Here is a 14,395-nt window from a genome sequence, read left to right as displayed (position 1 = left end):
ACAACATCCAGTCATGATAAAAACCTTCAACAGGGTAGGTTTAGAGGGAACACACCTCATCATAAAGGCCGTATATGTAAAACCCACAGCAAACATCATCCTCAATGGGGAAAAACTGAGAGCTTTCCCCCTAAGGTCAGGAATAACACAAGAATGTCCACCCTCACCAATTCTATTCAACACAGTATTTGAAGTCCTAGCCGCAGCAAGTTAGTAAAGTCTCAGGAAAAAATCATAATGGATGTACAAAATCAATGTACAGAAATCTGTTGCATTTCTATACACCAATAATGAAGCAGCAGAAAGAGAAAAATTAAGAAAACAATCCCATTTACAAGTACACCAAAAACACAAGCAGTAACTTCTTTGACACTGGCTGTAGCAACTTTTTTCTAGATATTTCTCCTGAGGAAAGAGAAACAAAAGCAAAAATAAACTACTGGGACTACATCAAAATGAAAAGCTTCTGCACAGCAAAGGAAACAATCAACAAAACTAAAAGGCATCCTACTGAATGGGAGAAGATATTTACAAATGACATATCTGACAAAGGGTTAGTATGCAAAATATATAAAGATCTAATAAATCTCAACACCCAAAAAATAAATTATCCAATTAAAAAATGGACAGAAGACAGGAATAGATATTTCTCCAAAGAAGACATACAGATGGCCAACAGACACATGAAAAGATGATCAGCATCACTGATCATCACGGAAATGCAAATCAAACCTACGGTGAGATATCACCTCACACCTGTCAGAATGGCTAAAATAAAAAACACAAGAACAACACGTGTTGATGAAGATATGGAGAAAAAAGGAACCCTCATGCATTGCTGGTGGGAATGCAAACTGGTGAAGCCATATGGAAAACAGTATGGAGGTTACTCAAAAAGTTAAAAACAGAACTACCCTACAATCCAGCAATTGCACTACTGGGAATTTACCCAAAGAATACAAAAACACTATTAAAGGGATACACACACCCCTGTGCTTATAGCAGCATTATTTACAATAGTCAAGATATGGAAGCAGCCAAATTGTCCATCAACTGATGAATGGATAAAGAAGATGTGATATATATTCAGCCATAAATACCATTACCATATTATAATACTATTCAGCCTTAAAAATAATGAAATCTTGCCATTTGCAATAACATGGATGGAGCTAGAGAGTATAATGCTAAGGAAATAAGTCAGTCAAAAAAACACAAATACCATATGATTTCCCTCATATGTGGAATTTAAGAAACAAAACAAATGAGCAAAGGGAGAGAGAGACACACACACACACACAAAGAAATAGACTCTCAATTATGGAGAACAAACTGATGGTTACCAGAGAAGATGGGGGTTGGGGATTAAATAGGTGATGGGGATTAAGGAGGGCATTTGTGATGAGCACCAGGTGATACATGGAATTGTACTATATTGTACACCTGAAACTATATAACACTGTAAGTAAAATAAAAGTTACACTTAAATGAAAATAAATCAAAGATTTATCATTTTATAAACAAATAAATAAATAATGCAGGGAAAATTAGATATTCACATGCAAAGGAATGAGACCAGACACCTATCTTACACAACTCACAACAATTAACTTGGAATGGATTAAACACTTAAATGTAAGATCGAAACCATAAAACTCCTAAAAGAATATATGGAGAAAAAAATTCCTTGACATTGGAATTGACATCTTCTAAGGATTCTTTCAATATGACACCAAAAACCAAAAGCACAACCAACTAAAACTGAAATCAGTAAGTGGCACTACATCAAGCTTAAAAGCTTCTGCACAAAAACAACAAAACAAACAAACAAACAAACAAACAAGCACATCATAATGAAAAGGGAACCTATAGAATGGGAGAAAATATTTACAAACCATCTATCTGATAAGTCATTAATATCCAAAACATATAAGGAAATCATATAACTCAATAACATAAAAACAAATAATTCAGTTTTAAAATGGCAAAGGTCCTGAGTAGACGTTGTTCCAAAGAAGACATACAAATGGAAAACAAGTAAATGACAAGGTATTCAACATCACTGATCATCAGGGAACTACAAATCACCACCATGAGATATCATCTCATTATCTGTTATAGTGGCTATTATCAAAAAGACAAGAGATATCAAATGCAGAGATAAGGGAAATCCTCATGCATTGTTGGTACAAATATAAATTTATACTCTATAGCTATTACAGAAAACAGTACCAAGAAATTAAAAACAGAACTTCCATGTGCTGTAGCAATCCCATATCTGGGTATATATCTAAAGGAAATTAAATCACCATCTCAAAGAGATACCAGTACCCTCATGTTCACTGCAGCATCAGCACAATAGCAACTTAAGTGTCCATATACAGATACATATATACACACATACATATATATTATATATATAGATATATACAATAATATATATATATATAACTCATATATATATGAGTTTGGTGGCTTAAGATTTGGTGGAATCTTAAATTCCACATATGAGGGAAATCATATGGTATTTGTGTTTTTTTGACTGACTTATTTCCTTAGCATTATACTCTCTAGCTCCATCCATGTTATTGCAAATGGCAATACACACACACACACACACACACACACACGTAAACTCAATGGGATATTGTTCAACCATAAAAAAGAAGAAAATCCTGTCATTTGAAACAACATGAATGGACCTTAAGGGAATTATGCTGAGTGAAATAAGACAGAGAAAGACAAAACCAAATGATCTCACTTATACGTAGTATCTAAAAAAGCCACCAAACTCATAGAAACAGAGAATACAACAGTGGTTGCCAGGGGCTGGAAAGTGGGGAAATGAGATGTTCAGTCAAAGGGAACAAACTTCCAGTTATAAGAATAAGTTTTGGAAATGTAATATACAGCATGGTAATTATAGATAACTAAGTTGCTATGAAAGATTCTACATGTTCTCATCATAACAACAACAACAAATAGTAGTTATGTAAACTTAAGTATGTGTTCAATAATCTTACTGTGGTAAACATCTCACAATATGCACATGTATTAAATCATCACATTGTACAAGCTACACTTACACAATGTTATATGTAAAATAACAAATACCTGGAAAATAAAATAAATCAAAGCAAATAGCAAACAGATATATCATTATGTGATGATACAGAAAGTAGTCCAAGGTACATTGTTAAATGAAAAACAGGAAGACAAAAATTTATATATAAGTTTCATCATCACTTTTTGTTTTCTAAAGAGATGTATGGGTTGATAGGTACTTGTAGATGCAATTGGGACTGGTTAACTTTGGAAAGAGGGAACGTAGAGACAACAGAAACATTTTGTATTTTAGTTTACAATCTCTGAAATGTTTAAAAATTCTCAAAGAATATATTACTTGACAGTTTCTTATAAAGTTAAGTATGTCTACTCTACAATGCGAAAACAGTGCTAAACTTTAACTCAATGAAAGTGTAGGTCCACAGAAAAAATTATCTGAAAATATTTGTGATATCTTTACTCCTAACAGTGGAAATTGGAAACAACCTAAATGCGCATCACTAGAAAATTAAATTTCAAAAATACAATGTACTTATGCAATAGTATAATGCTAAGCAGTAAAAAGAAGATGAACTACTAATACACGGAATAACATTGGTAAATCTCAAAAATACACTGAGCAAAGAAAATCAGAGACAACAAAATGGATATTTTATAATTCCATTATTATGAGGTTCAAAAAAAAAAAACTAAACTAAACTAAACTATTGTGATAGATACCAAACAGTGGTTGCCTAGTGATGTTGAGCACTTTTTCATGTGTCCGTTGGCCATTTGGATGTCTTCTTTGGAGAAATGTCTGTTCACGTCTTCTGCCCATTTCTTGATTGGATCATCTGTTCTTTGGGTGTTGAGTTTGATAAGTTCTTTATAGATTTTGGATACTAGCCCTTTATCTGATATGTCATTTGCAAATATCTTCTCCCATTCTGTCGGTTGTCTTTTGGTTTTGTTGACTGTTTCTTTCGCTGTGCAAAAGCTTTTTATCTCAATGAAGTCCCAATAATTCATTTTTGCCCTTGCTTCCCTTGCCTTTGGTGATGTTTCTAGGATGAAGTTGCTGTGGCTCAGGTCGAAGAGGTTGCTGCCTGTGTTCTCCTCTAGGATTTTGATGGACTCCTGTCTCACATTGAGGTCTTTCAACCATTTGGAGTCTATTTTTGTGTGTGGTGTAAGGAAATGGTCCAGTTTCATTCTTCTGCATGTGGCTGTCCAATTTTCCCAACACCATTTGTTGAAGAGACTGTCTTTTTTCCATTGGACATTCTTTCCTGCTTTGTCAAAGATGAGTTGACCATAGAGTTGAGGGTCCATTTCTGGGCTCTCTGTTCTGTTCCATTGATCTATGTGTCTGTTTTTGTGCCAGTACCATACCGTCTTGATGATGACAGCTTTGTAATAGAGCTTGAAGTCCGGAATTGTGATGCTGCCAGCTTTGCTTTTTTTTCCCAACATTCCTCTGGCTATTCGGGCTCTTTTCTGGTTCCATACAAATTTTAGGATTCTTTGTTCCATTTCTTTGAAAAAAAGTTGATGGTATTTTGATGGGGATTGCATTAAATGTGTAGATTGCTCCAGGTAGCGTTGACATCTATCTTCACAATATTTGTTCTTCCAATCCATGAGCATGGAACGTTTTTCCATTTCTTTGTGTCTTCCCCAATTTCTTTCATGAGTATTTTATAGTTTTCTGAGTACAGATTCTTTGCCTCTTTGAGTAGATTTATTCCTAGGTATCTTATGGTTTTGGGTGCAACTGTAAATGGGATTGACTCCTTAATTTCTTTCTTCTGTCTTGTAGTTGGTGTATAGGAATGCCACTGATTTCTGTGGATTGATTTTATATCCTGTCACTTTACTGAATTCCTGTATGAGTTCTAGCAGTTTTGGGGTGGAGTCTTTTGGGTTTTCCACATAAAGTATCACGTCACCTGCAAAGAGTGACAGTTTGACTTCTTCTTTGCTGGTTTGGTTGCATTTTATTTCTTTTTGTTGTCTGATTGCTGTGGCTAGGACTTCTAATACTATGTTGAATAGCAGTGGTGATAGTGGACATCCCTGCTGCGTTCCTGACCTTAGGGGGAAAGCTCTCAGTTTTTCCCCATTGAGAATGATATTCGTTGTGGGTTTTTCACAGATGGCTTTTATGATATTGAGGTATGCAACCTCTATCCCTATACTCTGAAGAGTTTTGTTCAAGAAAGGATGCTGTACTTTGTCAAATGCTTTTTCTGCATCTATTGAGAGGATCATATGGTTCTTGTTCTTTCTTTTATTAATGTATTGTATCACATTGATTGATTTGCGGATGTTGAACTAACCTTGCAGCCCAGGAAAATCCCACTTGGTTGTGGTGAATAATCCTTTTAATGTACTATTGGATCCTATTGGCTAGTATTTTGGTGAGAATTTTTGCATCCATGTTCATCAAGGATATTGGCCTGTAGTTCTCCTTTTTGATGGGGTCTTTGTCTGGTTTTGGGATCTAGGTAATGGCGGCCTTATAAAACGAGTTTGGAAGTTTTCCTTCCATTTCTATTTTTTTGGAACAGTTTCAGAAGAATAGGTATTAATTCTTCTTTAAATGTTTGGTAGAATTCCCCTGGGAGGCCATCTCGCCCTGGGCTTTTGTTTGTTTGATTTTTGATGACTGCTTCAATTTCCTTAGTGGTTATAGGTCTGTTCAGGTTTTCTATTTCTTCCTGGTTCAGTTTTGGTAGTTTATTCATCTCTAGGAATGCATCCATTTCTTCCAGATTATCTAATCTGCTGGCATATAGTTGCTCATAATATGTTCTTATAATTGTTTGTATTTCTTTGGTATTGGTTGTGATCTCTCCTCTTTCATTCATGATTTTATTTATTTGGGTCATTTCTCTTTTCTTTTTGATAAGTCTGGCCAGGGGTTTATCAATCTTATTAATTCTTTCAAAGAACAAGCTCCTAGTTTTGTTGAACTGTTCTACTGTTCTTTTGGTTTCTATTTCATTGATTTCTGCCCTGATCTTTATTATTTCTTTTCACCTGCTGGGTTTAGGCTTTATTTGCTGTTCTTTTTCCAGCTCCTTTAGGTGTAGGGTTATGTTGTGTATTTGAGACCTTTCTTGTTTCTTGAGAAAGGCTTGTATTGCTAAATACTTTCCTCTTAGGACTGCCTTTGCTGCATCCCAAAGATTTTGAACAGTTGTGTTTTCATTTTCATTTCTTTCCATGAATTTTTTTAATTCTTCTTTAATTTCCTGGTTGACCCATTCATTCTTTAGTAGGATGCTCTTTAGCCTCCATGTATTTAAGTTCTTTCCAACTTTCCTCTTGTGATTGAGTTCTAGTTTCAAAGCATTGTGGTCTGAAAATATGCAGGGAATGATCCCAATCTTTTGGTACCGGTTGAGACCTGATTTGTAACCAGACAAAGACCCCATCAAAAAGGAGAACTACAGACCAATATCCTTGATGAACATGGATGCAAAAATTCTCACCAAAATACTAGCCAATAGGATCCAACAGTACATTAAAGGGATTATTCACCATGACCAAGTGGGATTTTCCTGGGCTGCAAGGTTAGTTCAACATCCGCAAATCAATCAATGTGATACAATACATTAAAAAAAAGGAACAAGAACCATATGATCCTCTCAATAGATGCAGAAAAAGCATTTGACAAAGTGCAGCATCCTTTCTTGATCAAAACTCTTCAGAGTATAGGGATAGAGGGTACATACCTCAATATCATAAAAGCCATCTGTGAAAAACCCACAGCGAATATCATTCTCAATGGGAAAAAACTGAGAGCTTTCCCCCTAAGGTCAGGAACGCAGCAGGGATGTCCACTATCACCACTGCTATTCAACATAGTATTAGAAGTCCTAGCCACAGCAATCCGACAAAAAAAGAAATAAAAGGTATGTGATCTATTCTGGAGAATGTTCCATGGGCACTAGAGAAGAACGTGTATTCTGTTGCTTTGGGATGGAATGTTCTGAATATATCTGTGAAGTCCATTGGTCCAGTGTGTCATTTAAAGTCTTTATTTCCTTGTTGATCTTTTACTTAGATGATCTGTCCATTTCAGTGAGGGGGGTGTCAAAGTCCCCAAATATTATTGTATTGTTGTCGATGTGTTTCTTTGCTTTTGTTATTAATTGGCTTATATAATTGGCTGCTCCCATGTTAGGGGCATAGATATTATTTACAATTGTTAGATCTTCTTGTTGGATAGACCCTTTAAGTACGATATAGTGTCCTTCCTCCTTTCTTATTACAGTCTTTGGTTTAAAATCTAATTTGTCTGATATAAGGATTGCCACCCCAGCTTTCTTTTGGTGTCCATTAGCATGGTAAATGGTTTTCCACCCCCTCACTTTCAATCTGGGGGTGTCTTTGGGTCTAAAATGAGTCTCTTGCAGACAGCATATCAATGGGTCTTGTTTTTTTATCCAATCTGATACCCTGTGTCTTTTGGTTGGGGCATTGAGCCCATTTACATTCAGGGTAACTATTGAAAGATATGAATTTAGTGCCATTGTATTGCCTATGAGGTGACTGTTACTGTATATTGTCTCTGTTCCTTTCTGGTCTATGTTACTTTTAGGCTCTCTCTTTGCTTAGAGGACCCCTTTCAATATTTCTTGTAGGGCTGGTTTCATGTTTGCAAATTCCTTTAGTTTCTGTTTGCCCTGGAAGCTTTTTATCGCTCCTTCTATTTTCAATGACAGCCTAGCTGGATATAGTATTCTTGGCTGCATATTTTTCTCATTTAGTGCTCTCAATATATCATGCCAGTCCTTTCTGGCCTGCCAGGTCTCTGTGGATAGGTCTGTTGCTAATCTAATATTTCTACCATTGTAGGTTACAGATCTCTTGTACCGAGCTGCTTTCAGGATTTTGTCTTCGTCTCTGAGACTCGTAAGTTTTACTATTAGATGTTGGGGTGTTGATCTATTTTTATTGATTTTGAGGGGGTTTCTCTGTGCCTCCTGGATTTTGATGCCTGTTTCCTTCCCCAAATTAGGGAAGTTCTCTGCTATTATTTGCTCCAATATAACTTCTGCCCTCTCTCTCTTTCTTCTTCTTCTGGGATCCCAATTATTCTTATATTGTTTCATTTTATGGTATCACTTATCTCTCGAATTCTGACCTCGTGATCCAGTAGTTGTTTATCTCTCTTTTTCTCAGCTTCTTTATTTTCCATCATTTGGTCTTCTATATCACTAATTCTTTTTTCTGCCTCATTTAACCTAGCAGTTAGAGCCTCCATTTTTGATTGCACCTCATTAATAGCCTTTTTGATTTCGACTCAGTTAGATTTAGTTCTTTTATTTCTCCAGAAAGGGTTTCTCTAATATCTTCCATGCTTTCTTCAAGCCCAGCTAGTACCTTTAAAATCATCATTCTGAACTCTAGTTCTGACATCTTACTAATGTCCATATTGATTAGGTCCCTGACAGTCGGTACTGCCTCTTGTTCTTTTTTTTGAGGTGATTTTTTCCGTCTTGTCATTTTGTCCAGAGGAGAATAGATGAATGAGAGAACAAAATGCTAACAGGGTAACAACGACCCCAGAAAAATATACAGTAAACGAAGAAGAAAAGACCTGAAACTGGGGGAAAAGAAAGGGAAAGAAAAAAAAGTTTTTTTAAAAATTAAGAAATTAAAAAAAAAAAAAAACCAGAATATGATCAAATATGATCAAATATGATCAGGCTGGTGATCAGTGCCACACACTAGATTTTGGGCATATTTTGGTCTGTTAGAAGAAAGTGCCTCCCAAAATTTTAAAGAAAGAAAAACTTATATATGTACAAAAATAAGGGTAAATATGATGAAGGGATGGAATATGACTGTAAAGATGAATTTATAAAGGATTTTATAAAAGGAATTGATAAGAAGTTGGTTGAAAAAAGAAAGAAGAGGATTTAAAAAAAAAAAGGGAGAGAATGTGTTCAGGCAGGAGATTAGAACAAAGCCATACACTAGAAATTTAGGGTATATTGTAGTCTGTTAGAAGAAACTGTATCCCAAAATTTTAAAGAGAGAACAACTTATATATATATACCAAAAATAAGGTTAACTACTACGAAGGGATAGAATATAACTCCAAAAATGAAAAATAAAAAAGATTTTTAAAAAAAGGGATTGATAAGATGTTGATTGAAAAAGGAAAAAAGAAAAAAGAAAAAAAAGAAAATTAAAAATATTTGCCATGAAAGACTAAAGAATCAGGGGGGTAAAGGCCATGAATTCTATGTGTTGTATTTCCCTAGTGCTGGAGTTCTGCCATTCTCAATGATCGGTAAACTTGGTCTAGGCTGGCTGTTCCTGCTGATCTTCTGGAAGGGGCCTGTTGCCGTGGTTCTCAGATGTCTTTGCTGGAGGCGGAATTGCCCCGCCCTTGCCCGGCCGGGCTAAGTAATCTGCTCGGGTTTGCTCTCGGGAGCTTTTTTTCCCTGCAAGCTTTCCATACAGCTTTGGAGGACGAGAGTGAGAATGGCGGCATCCCAGTCTCCACCCAGAGGAGCCAAGAGCTCAGGGCCCCACTCCTCAGTGCGCCCCCAGAGAAAAGCAATCACTCCCGTCTTCCCGGTCTCCAGCCTTACTCCATGCTCACTGTTTCTATCTCTGGCACACAACCCCGTTTGGAGTCTCCAAACCCAGCAGATTCCTGGGGGAGGAAGGAGTCTTCCCGGATCTGCTGCTTGTTCAGTCCCTACTTCCAGAAAGTGGTCGCTTTTCTGTTCAGAGAGTTGCTGCTATTATTTTCTTCAATCTCCTGTTGCATTCCTAGGTGTTCAGAATGGTTTGATCCCTATCTAGCTGAATTCCTGGGACCAGACGAAATTTAGACCTCCTACTCCTCCGCCCATCTTGCTCCTCCCCAGGCAAAAGTAAATTCTTAGCAAAAATATGCAAAACATAAAAGATATGAGTGTTGAAAAAGTAAAAATATGATTGACGATAGCACTAGTCAAATAACTATAATATATAAGAATGATTTAAATTTATCCAAAAAGAATAACCAAATAAGAATTATACAGAAAAATTGCAAACAGATACGTTTTTTTACTGAGAAAAAAAACTTTTTGTGATCGAATTATAGTTATGTTTCTGCATGGAATTGCACATGATGACTTTAAGACAAAAATTATTACTAGAATTAAAGGACACTTTATAATGGTAAGAGGGTCAATCCATCACGAAGGTATAACAATTATAAACATATACAAACTTAACAAGAGCCTCAAAATGAAGTAAAAGCTGACATAATTGAAGAAAGAAATAGACAATTCAACAATAGTGGGAGACTTCAACTGCCTAATTTAAATAATGGATGAAACAACTAGACAGAAGATAGACAAGTAAACAGTTTTGAAAACATGATAAACCAACTATACCTAAGAAACAACTATATAATATTTCACTAAGAACAGAAAACACATTTTTTTCAAGTGCATATGGAACATTCTCTATAATAAAGCACATATTATGCCATAAATAAGTTTCAATACATTTGAATAGTGTTGAAATCACAAAAAGTATCTTCTTTGACTACAATGTTAAAAATAGAAATCGATAACCAAAGAAAATTTGGGAAATTTTCAAATATGTGAACTTTAAACACAATCCTAAATAAATAATGGGTCAAAAAAGAAATCACAAGGAAATGAGAAAATACTTTGAGATGAATAAAAACAAAAAGACAACACAACTAGACACATAAATTTAGTAAAATCAATGGTCAGAGGGAAATATGTAGTTATCTATGCCTATATGAAATAAAAGAACTTTGGTCACATTCTAAGAAAAAGGGCAAACTAAATCCAAAGATAAAGAAAAATATTAGGATATAAATCCTCACAAAATCCTAGCCAAATCCAACAGCATAAAAAAAAAAGGATTATGCACCATATCCAAATGAGATTTATCCTAGAAATGTTCCGACATGTGAAAATCAATGAATGCGATATACCAATTAACAGAATAAAGGGAAGAAACCACACAAGCATTTCAATAGATGCAGAAAAAGTATTTGACAAAATTCAATCCCATTTATGGTAAAAACACACAACAAAAGAGGAATAGAGAGAAGCGTCTTCAACAGGATAAAGAACCTTTGTGAAAAATCCCCAGCAAACATCACACTTTATGGTAAAAAATAAAAGTTTCCCCTAAGGTCAGGAAAAAGGCAAGCATATCCATACTTCGCCACTTCTTTTCAATACTGTTCTGGAGATTCTAGCCACAGTAAGCAGACAAAAAAATGAAATAAAAAGAATCAAAAAGATGCTTTTTGATTGGAAGTAAAATTAACAAAAGTGCAAGACTTCTTCACTAAAATCTACAAAACATTGTCAAAAAAAAATTAATGCCTAAGTAAATACAGAGGTACCCTGTATGAGTATTCTGGAAGACATAATCTTGTAAAGATGCTCAAATCCCTAAAATTGGTCCACAGATTCAATGTAATTCCTATCAAATTCCAACAGCCTTTTTTTTCCCCCAGAAATTGTCAAACTGATCCTAAAATTCACATGGAAATGCAAGAGACTCAGATTAGACAAAAAGAACAGTGTTGTAGAAATCATACTTCTAGCTTTAAAAATTACTACAAAGCTATAATACACAGTATGGTACTGGCATAAGAATGGACCTGTAGATCAATGGAGTAGAACTGAGATTCATCAAATAAACCCATATTTATGGTCTGTTGATTTTTACAAGGGTGCCAAGACTATTCAATGAGAAAAAAAAAAAAAGTCTCTTTTTCAACAGATGGTACTAGGGCAACTGGGGATATACAGGTAAAAGAATGAATTTTGACTCCTACCATAAATCATATATAAGAATTAACTCAAAATGCATCATAAACTTAAATGCAAGAGCTAATACTATAAAAACTCTTGGAAGAAAACAGAGGTGTAAATATTTGTGACCTTGGATTAGGCAATAGTTTCTTTGATGTGACATCAAAGGAACAAGCAATTTTAAAAATTAGATCAACTGGCTTCATCTAATAAAATTTTTTTGTCCTACAAAGGACATTATCAAGAAGATGAAAATACAACCCCTACCATGGGTGAAAACATTTGCAAATCGTGTATTTGGTACAGATCTCGTTTCTGAAATACGTAAAGAATTCCTACAACTCAAGGATTAAAAAAAAAAAAAGACAACCCAGTTTTAAAATGGCAAAAGATTTAAACAAACATTTCTCCAAAGATAAACAAAAGGCCAGTATGCACATATAAAGATCTTCCCATGATTAGTCATTAGAGAAATCCAAATCAAAACCACAATGAAATGTCACTTCACGCCCAGTAACAATAGCTACCATAATTTTAAAAAAACAAAAACAAAAAAAGCAAACAAGAAACAGAATATAACAAGCCCTGACAAGGGTGTGGAAAAACTGGAATCCTCATATACTGCCGTTTGGAATGTAAAATACCGCAGCTGCTATAGAAAAAAATTTGGCAATTACTCAGAAAGTTAAACATCAAGTTACCAAATGACCCAGCAAGTCCAGTCCTAAGTGTATACCCAACAGAAATAAAAACAGATGCCCATAAAAGCTTGTATTCAAACACTCATAAGAACATTATTCATAATAGCCCCAAAGTGGAAACCCAAATATCCATCTAGTGATGAATGTATAAACAATACGTGGACTATTCATACAATGTAATGTTATTCAGCCATAAAACGGAACCCTGACAAAATTCTAGTTTAATAGAAGACAGACACACAAAGACAAGTATTTCACAAATTCATTCATATGGAATGTCCAGAATGGTGTCCCATCCGGCCTCCCCCAACCCCCACTGGCCAAATAAATCCTAGTTGTGAGGGCATTTCTGTTACCTCTGAAATCTTGAGATAAATACTGAAAGAAACGGCATCAGAGCTTATGCTGAGCGATGGCACCGTATGCGCCCCAGAAAGCTGTCAGGCTGCGCCTCACGGCGCCCCAACAGCCTGCGGGAACCCTCAGAGGAACGCGACTGCTCGCGGCCGCGGTCCATTGAAGGCAGGGCGCAGGCGCTGCCGGGAGGTCCGCCCACAATTTGTCCCGGAAGTTGTGGGGCTGAAATGCCCTCGTGCAGCGCTTTGCGCTTGTGCGTCTCCACCACGACCGGGTGGGGGCGGGCGCTGTGATCGAAGGGGTCCCTGAGCAGGAGCTGCCGGTGGCCAAACACGCAGTGGGGGAAGACCTGGCCGCCCGGTGGGACCACGGTCGACGGTAAAGTAAAGGACTCCTTGAGGAGCAGTAGGCCTTCACGATAAACATGGAGGTGCCAGCCACCAGGGACTCCTTGAAGATGTGACCCTCCTTCCTGTTGAGGAACCTGTAGAGGCCGCCAGCCACTTCCCCCGGTCCCCGGAGCTCCACAGGTTGGATGGGCACCTCCCGGTGCCAGCTGTCTGTGCGCTGCGCTAAAGGTGGTGCCACGCCATGGCGTGATCCGGATGGCATCCTTGTACGGCGGCACATCGCAGATGTCAAAAGACACGCCTCCTCGCACATTCTCCTGGCATAGCAGCCCTTCTGGAATCCCGCCACCATGGTATCCTTGATTTTGTTGAGGTACTGTACAGTCCTGGTGATGTTGAAGATGTTGGGCCGGTGCCATCCGCCCCTGAGCACCAGATCTTGCGGGTCTAGGCCAGTCTAGGCCAGGTTCCACTCATACTTTTCGGCCCCACAGTGGCCTGCTGCTTCAATTACTTGCGGGCGCACACCTCGCCCTGGTTGCTGTCCTCTGCCAGGTGGTCGTGGAAGGGCCACACCTTCACGTACAGCAGATTGTGCTGGTTTGGGGATTTGGACAGGCAGAGCACCTTTGACTCTGGGTCGGATTTCTTGATAGGGATGCCAGTGTAGACCTCCTCCAGGTTTTTCAGGCAGGTCTCCTGGTGCAGCTCACTGGCACCGGCGATTGTGTGCTTCCAGGATACACTGCTCAGTGATGCAGGGCTCTGTGGGGTCCGACTTGGCTGGCCAGCTGCCTCGGCCCCTCCACCAGCTTGGGTAGGTCTGCAGTGTTCTTAGCCTCCCCCGTGAAAGTGATGACAAACCGTATACTGAACTTCATCACCTGCGTGTTGTGGGTGTCCTCCAGGGTGGTGGTGGTACCAGTTTTCAGCAGGAATTAGTCAACGCACACTAGACCTATGATATTCCCAACAAGGTACATAGGTTTGTGGTTGCCAGGGGCTGGGTGGAGGGGGAATAGGGAGTGTCTGCTAATGGTATAGGGCTTCTTTTAGGGGTTATGAAAGTATTCTAGAATTAAATAATGTTGATAGTTACTACACAACCTTTTGATTATAC

The 14,395-nt window shown here is 37.4% G+C and overlaps 1 protein-coding gene across 1 annotated transcript in view; it reads right to left on the bottom strand.

Moving 5' to 3' along the window:
* CCDC178 (coiled-coil domain containing 178) overlaps window positions 1-13,694 on the bottom strand; it is a 410,550-nt gene extending 396,856 nt beyond the window's left edge. Inside the window, exon 1 of the mRNA XM_078060501.1 lies at window positions 13,025-13,694. Coding sequence (XP_077916627.1) covers window positions 13,025-13,694 — 670 coding nt within the window. The remainder of the gene's footprint in view (window positions 1-13,024) is intronic.
* Between the last annotated feature and the right edge of the window lie 701 nt (window positions 13,695-14,395).

Source organism: Halichoerus grypus, chromosome 13 (genome assembly GCF_964656455.1).
Source record: "Halichoerus grypus chromosome 13, mHalGry1.hap1.1, whole genome shotgun sequence".
NCBI lineage: Eukaryota > Metazoa > Chordata > Mammalia > Carnivora > Phocidae > Halichoerus > Halichoerus grypus.
Note: the sequence above shows the minus strand (reverse complement) of the source record. Positions and strands in the feature narration are given on the sequence as shown.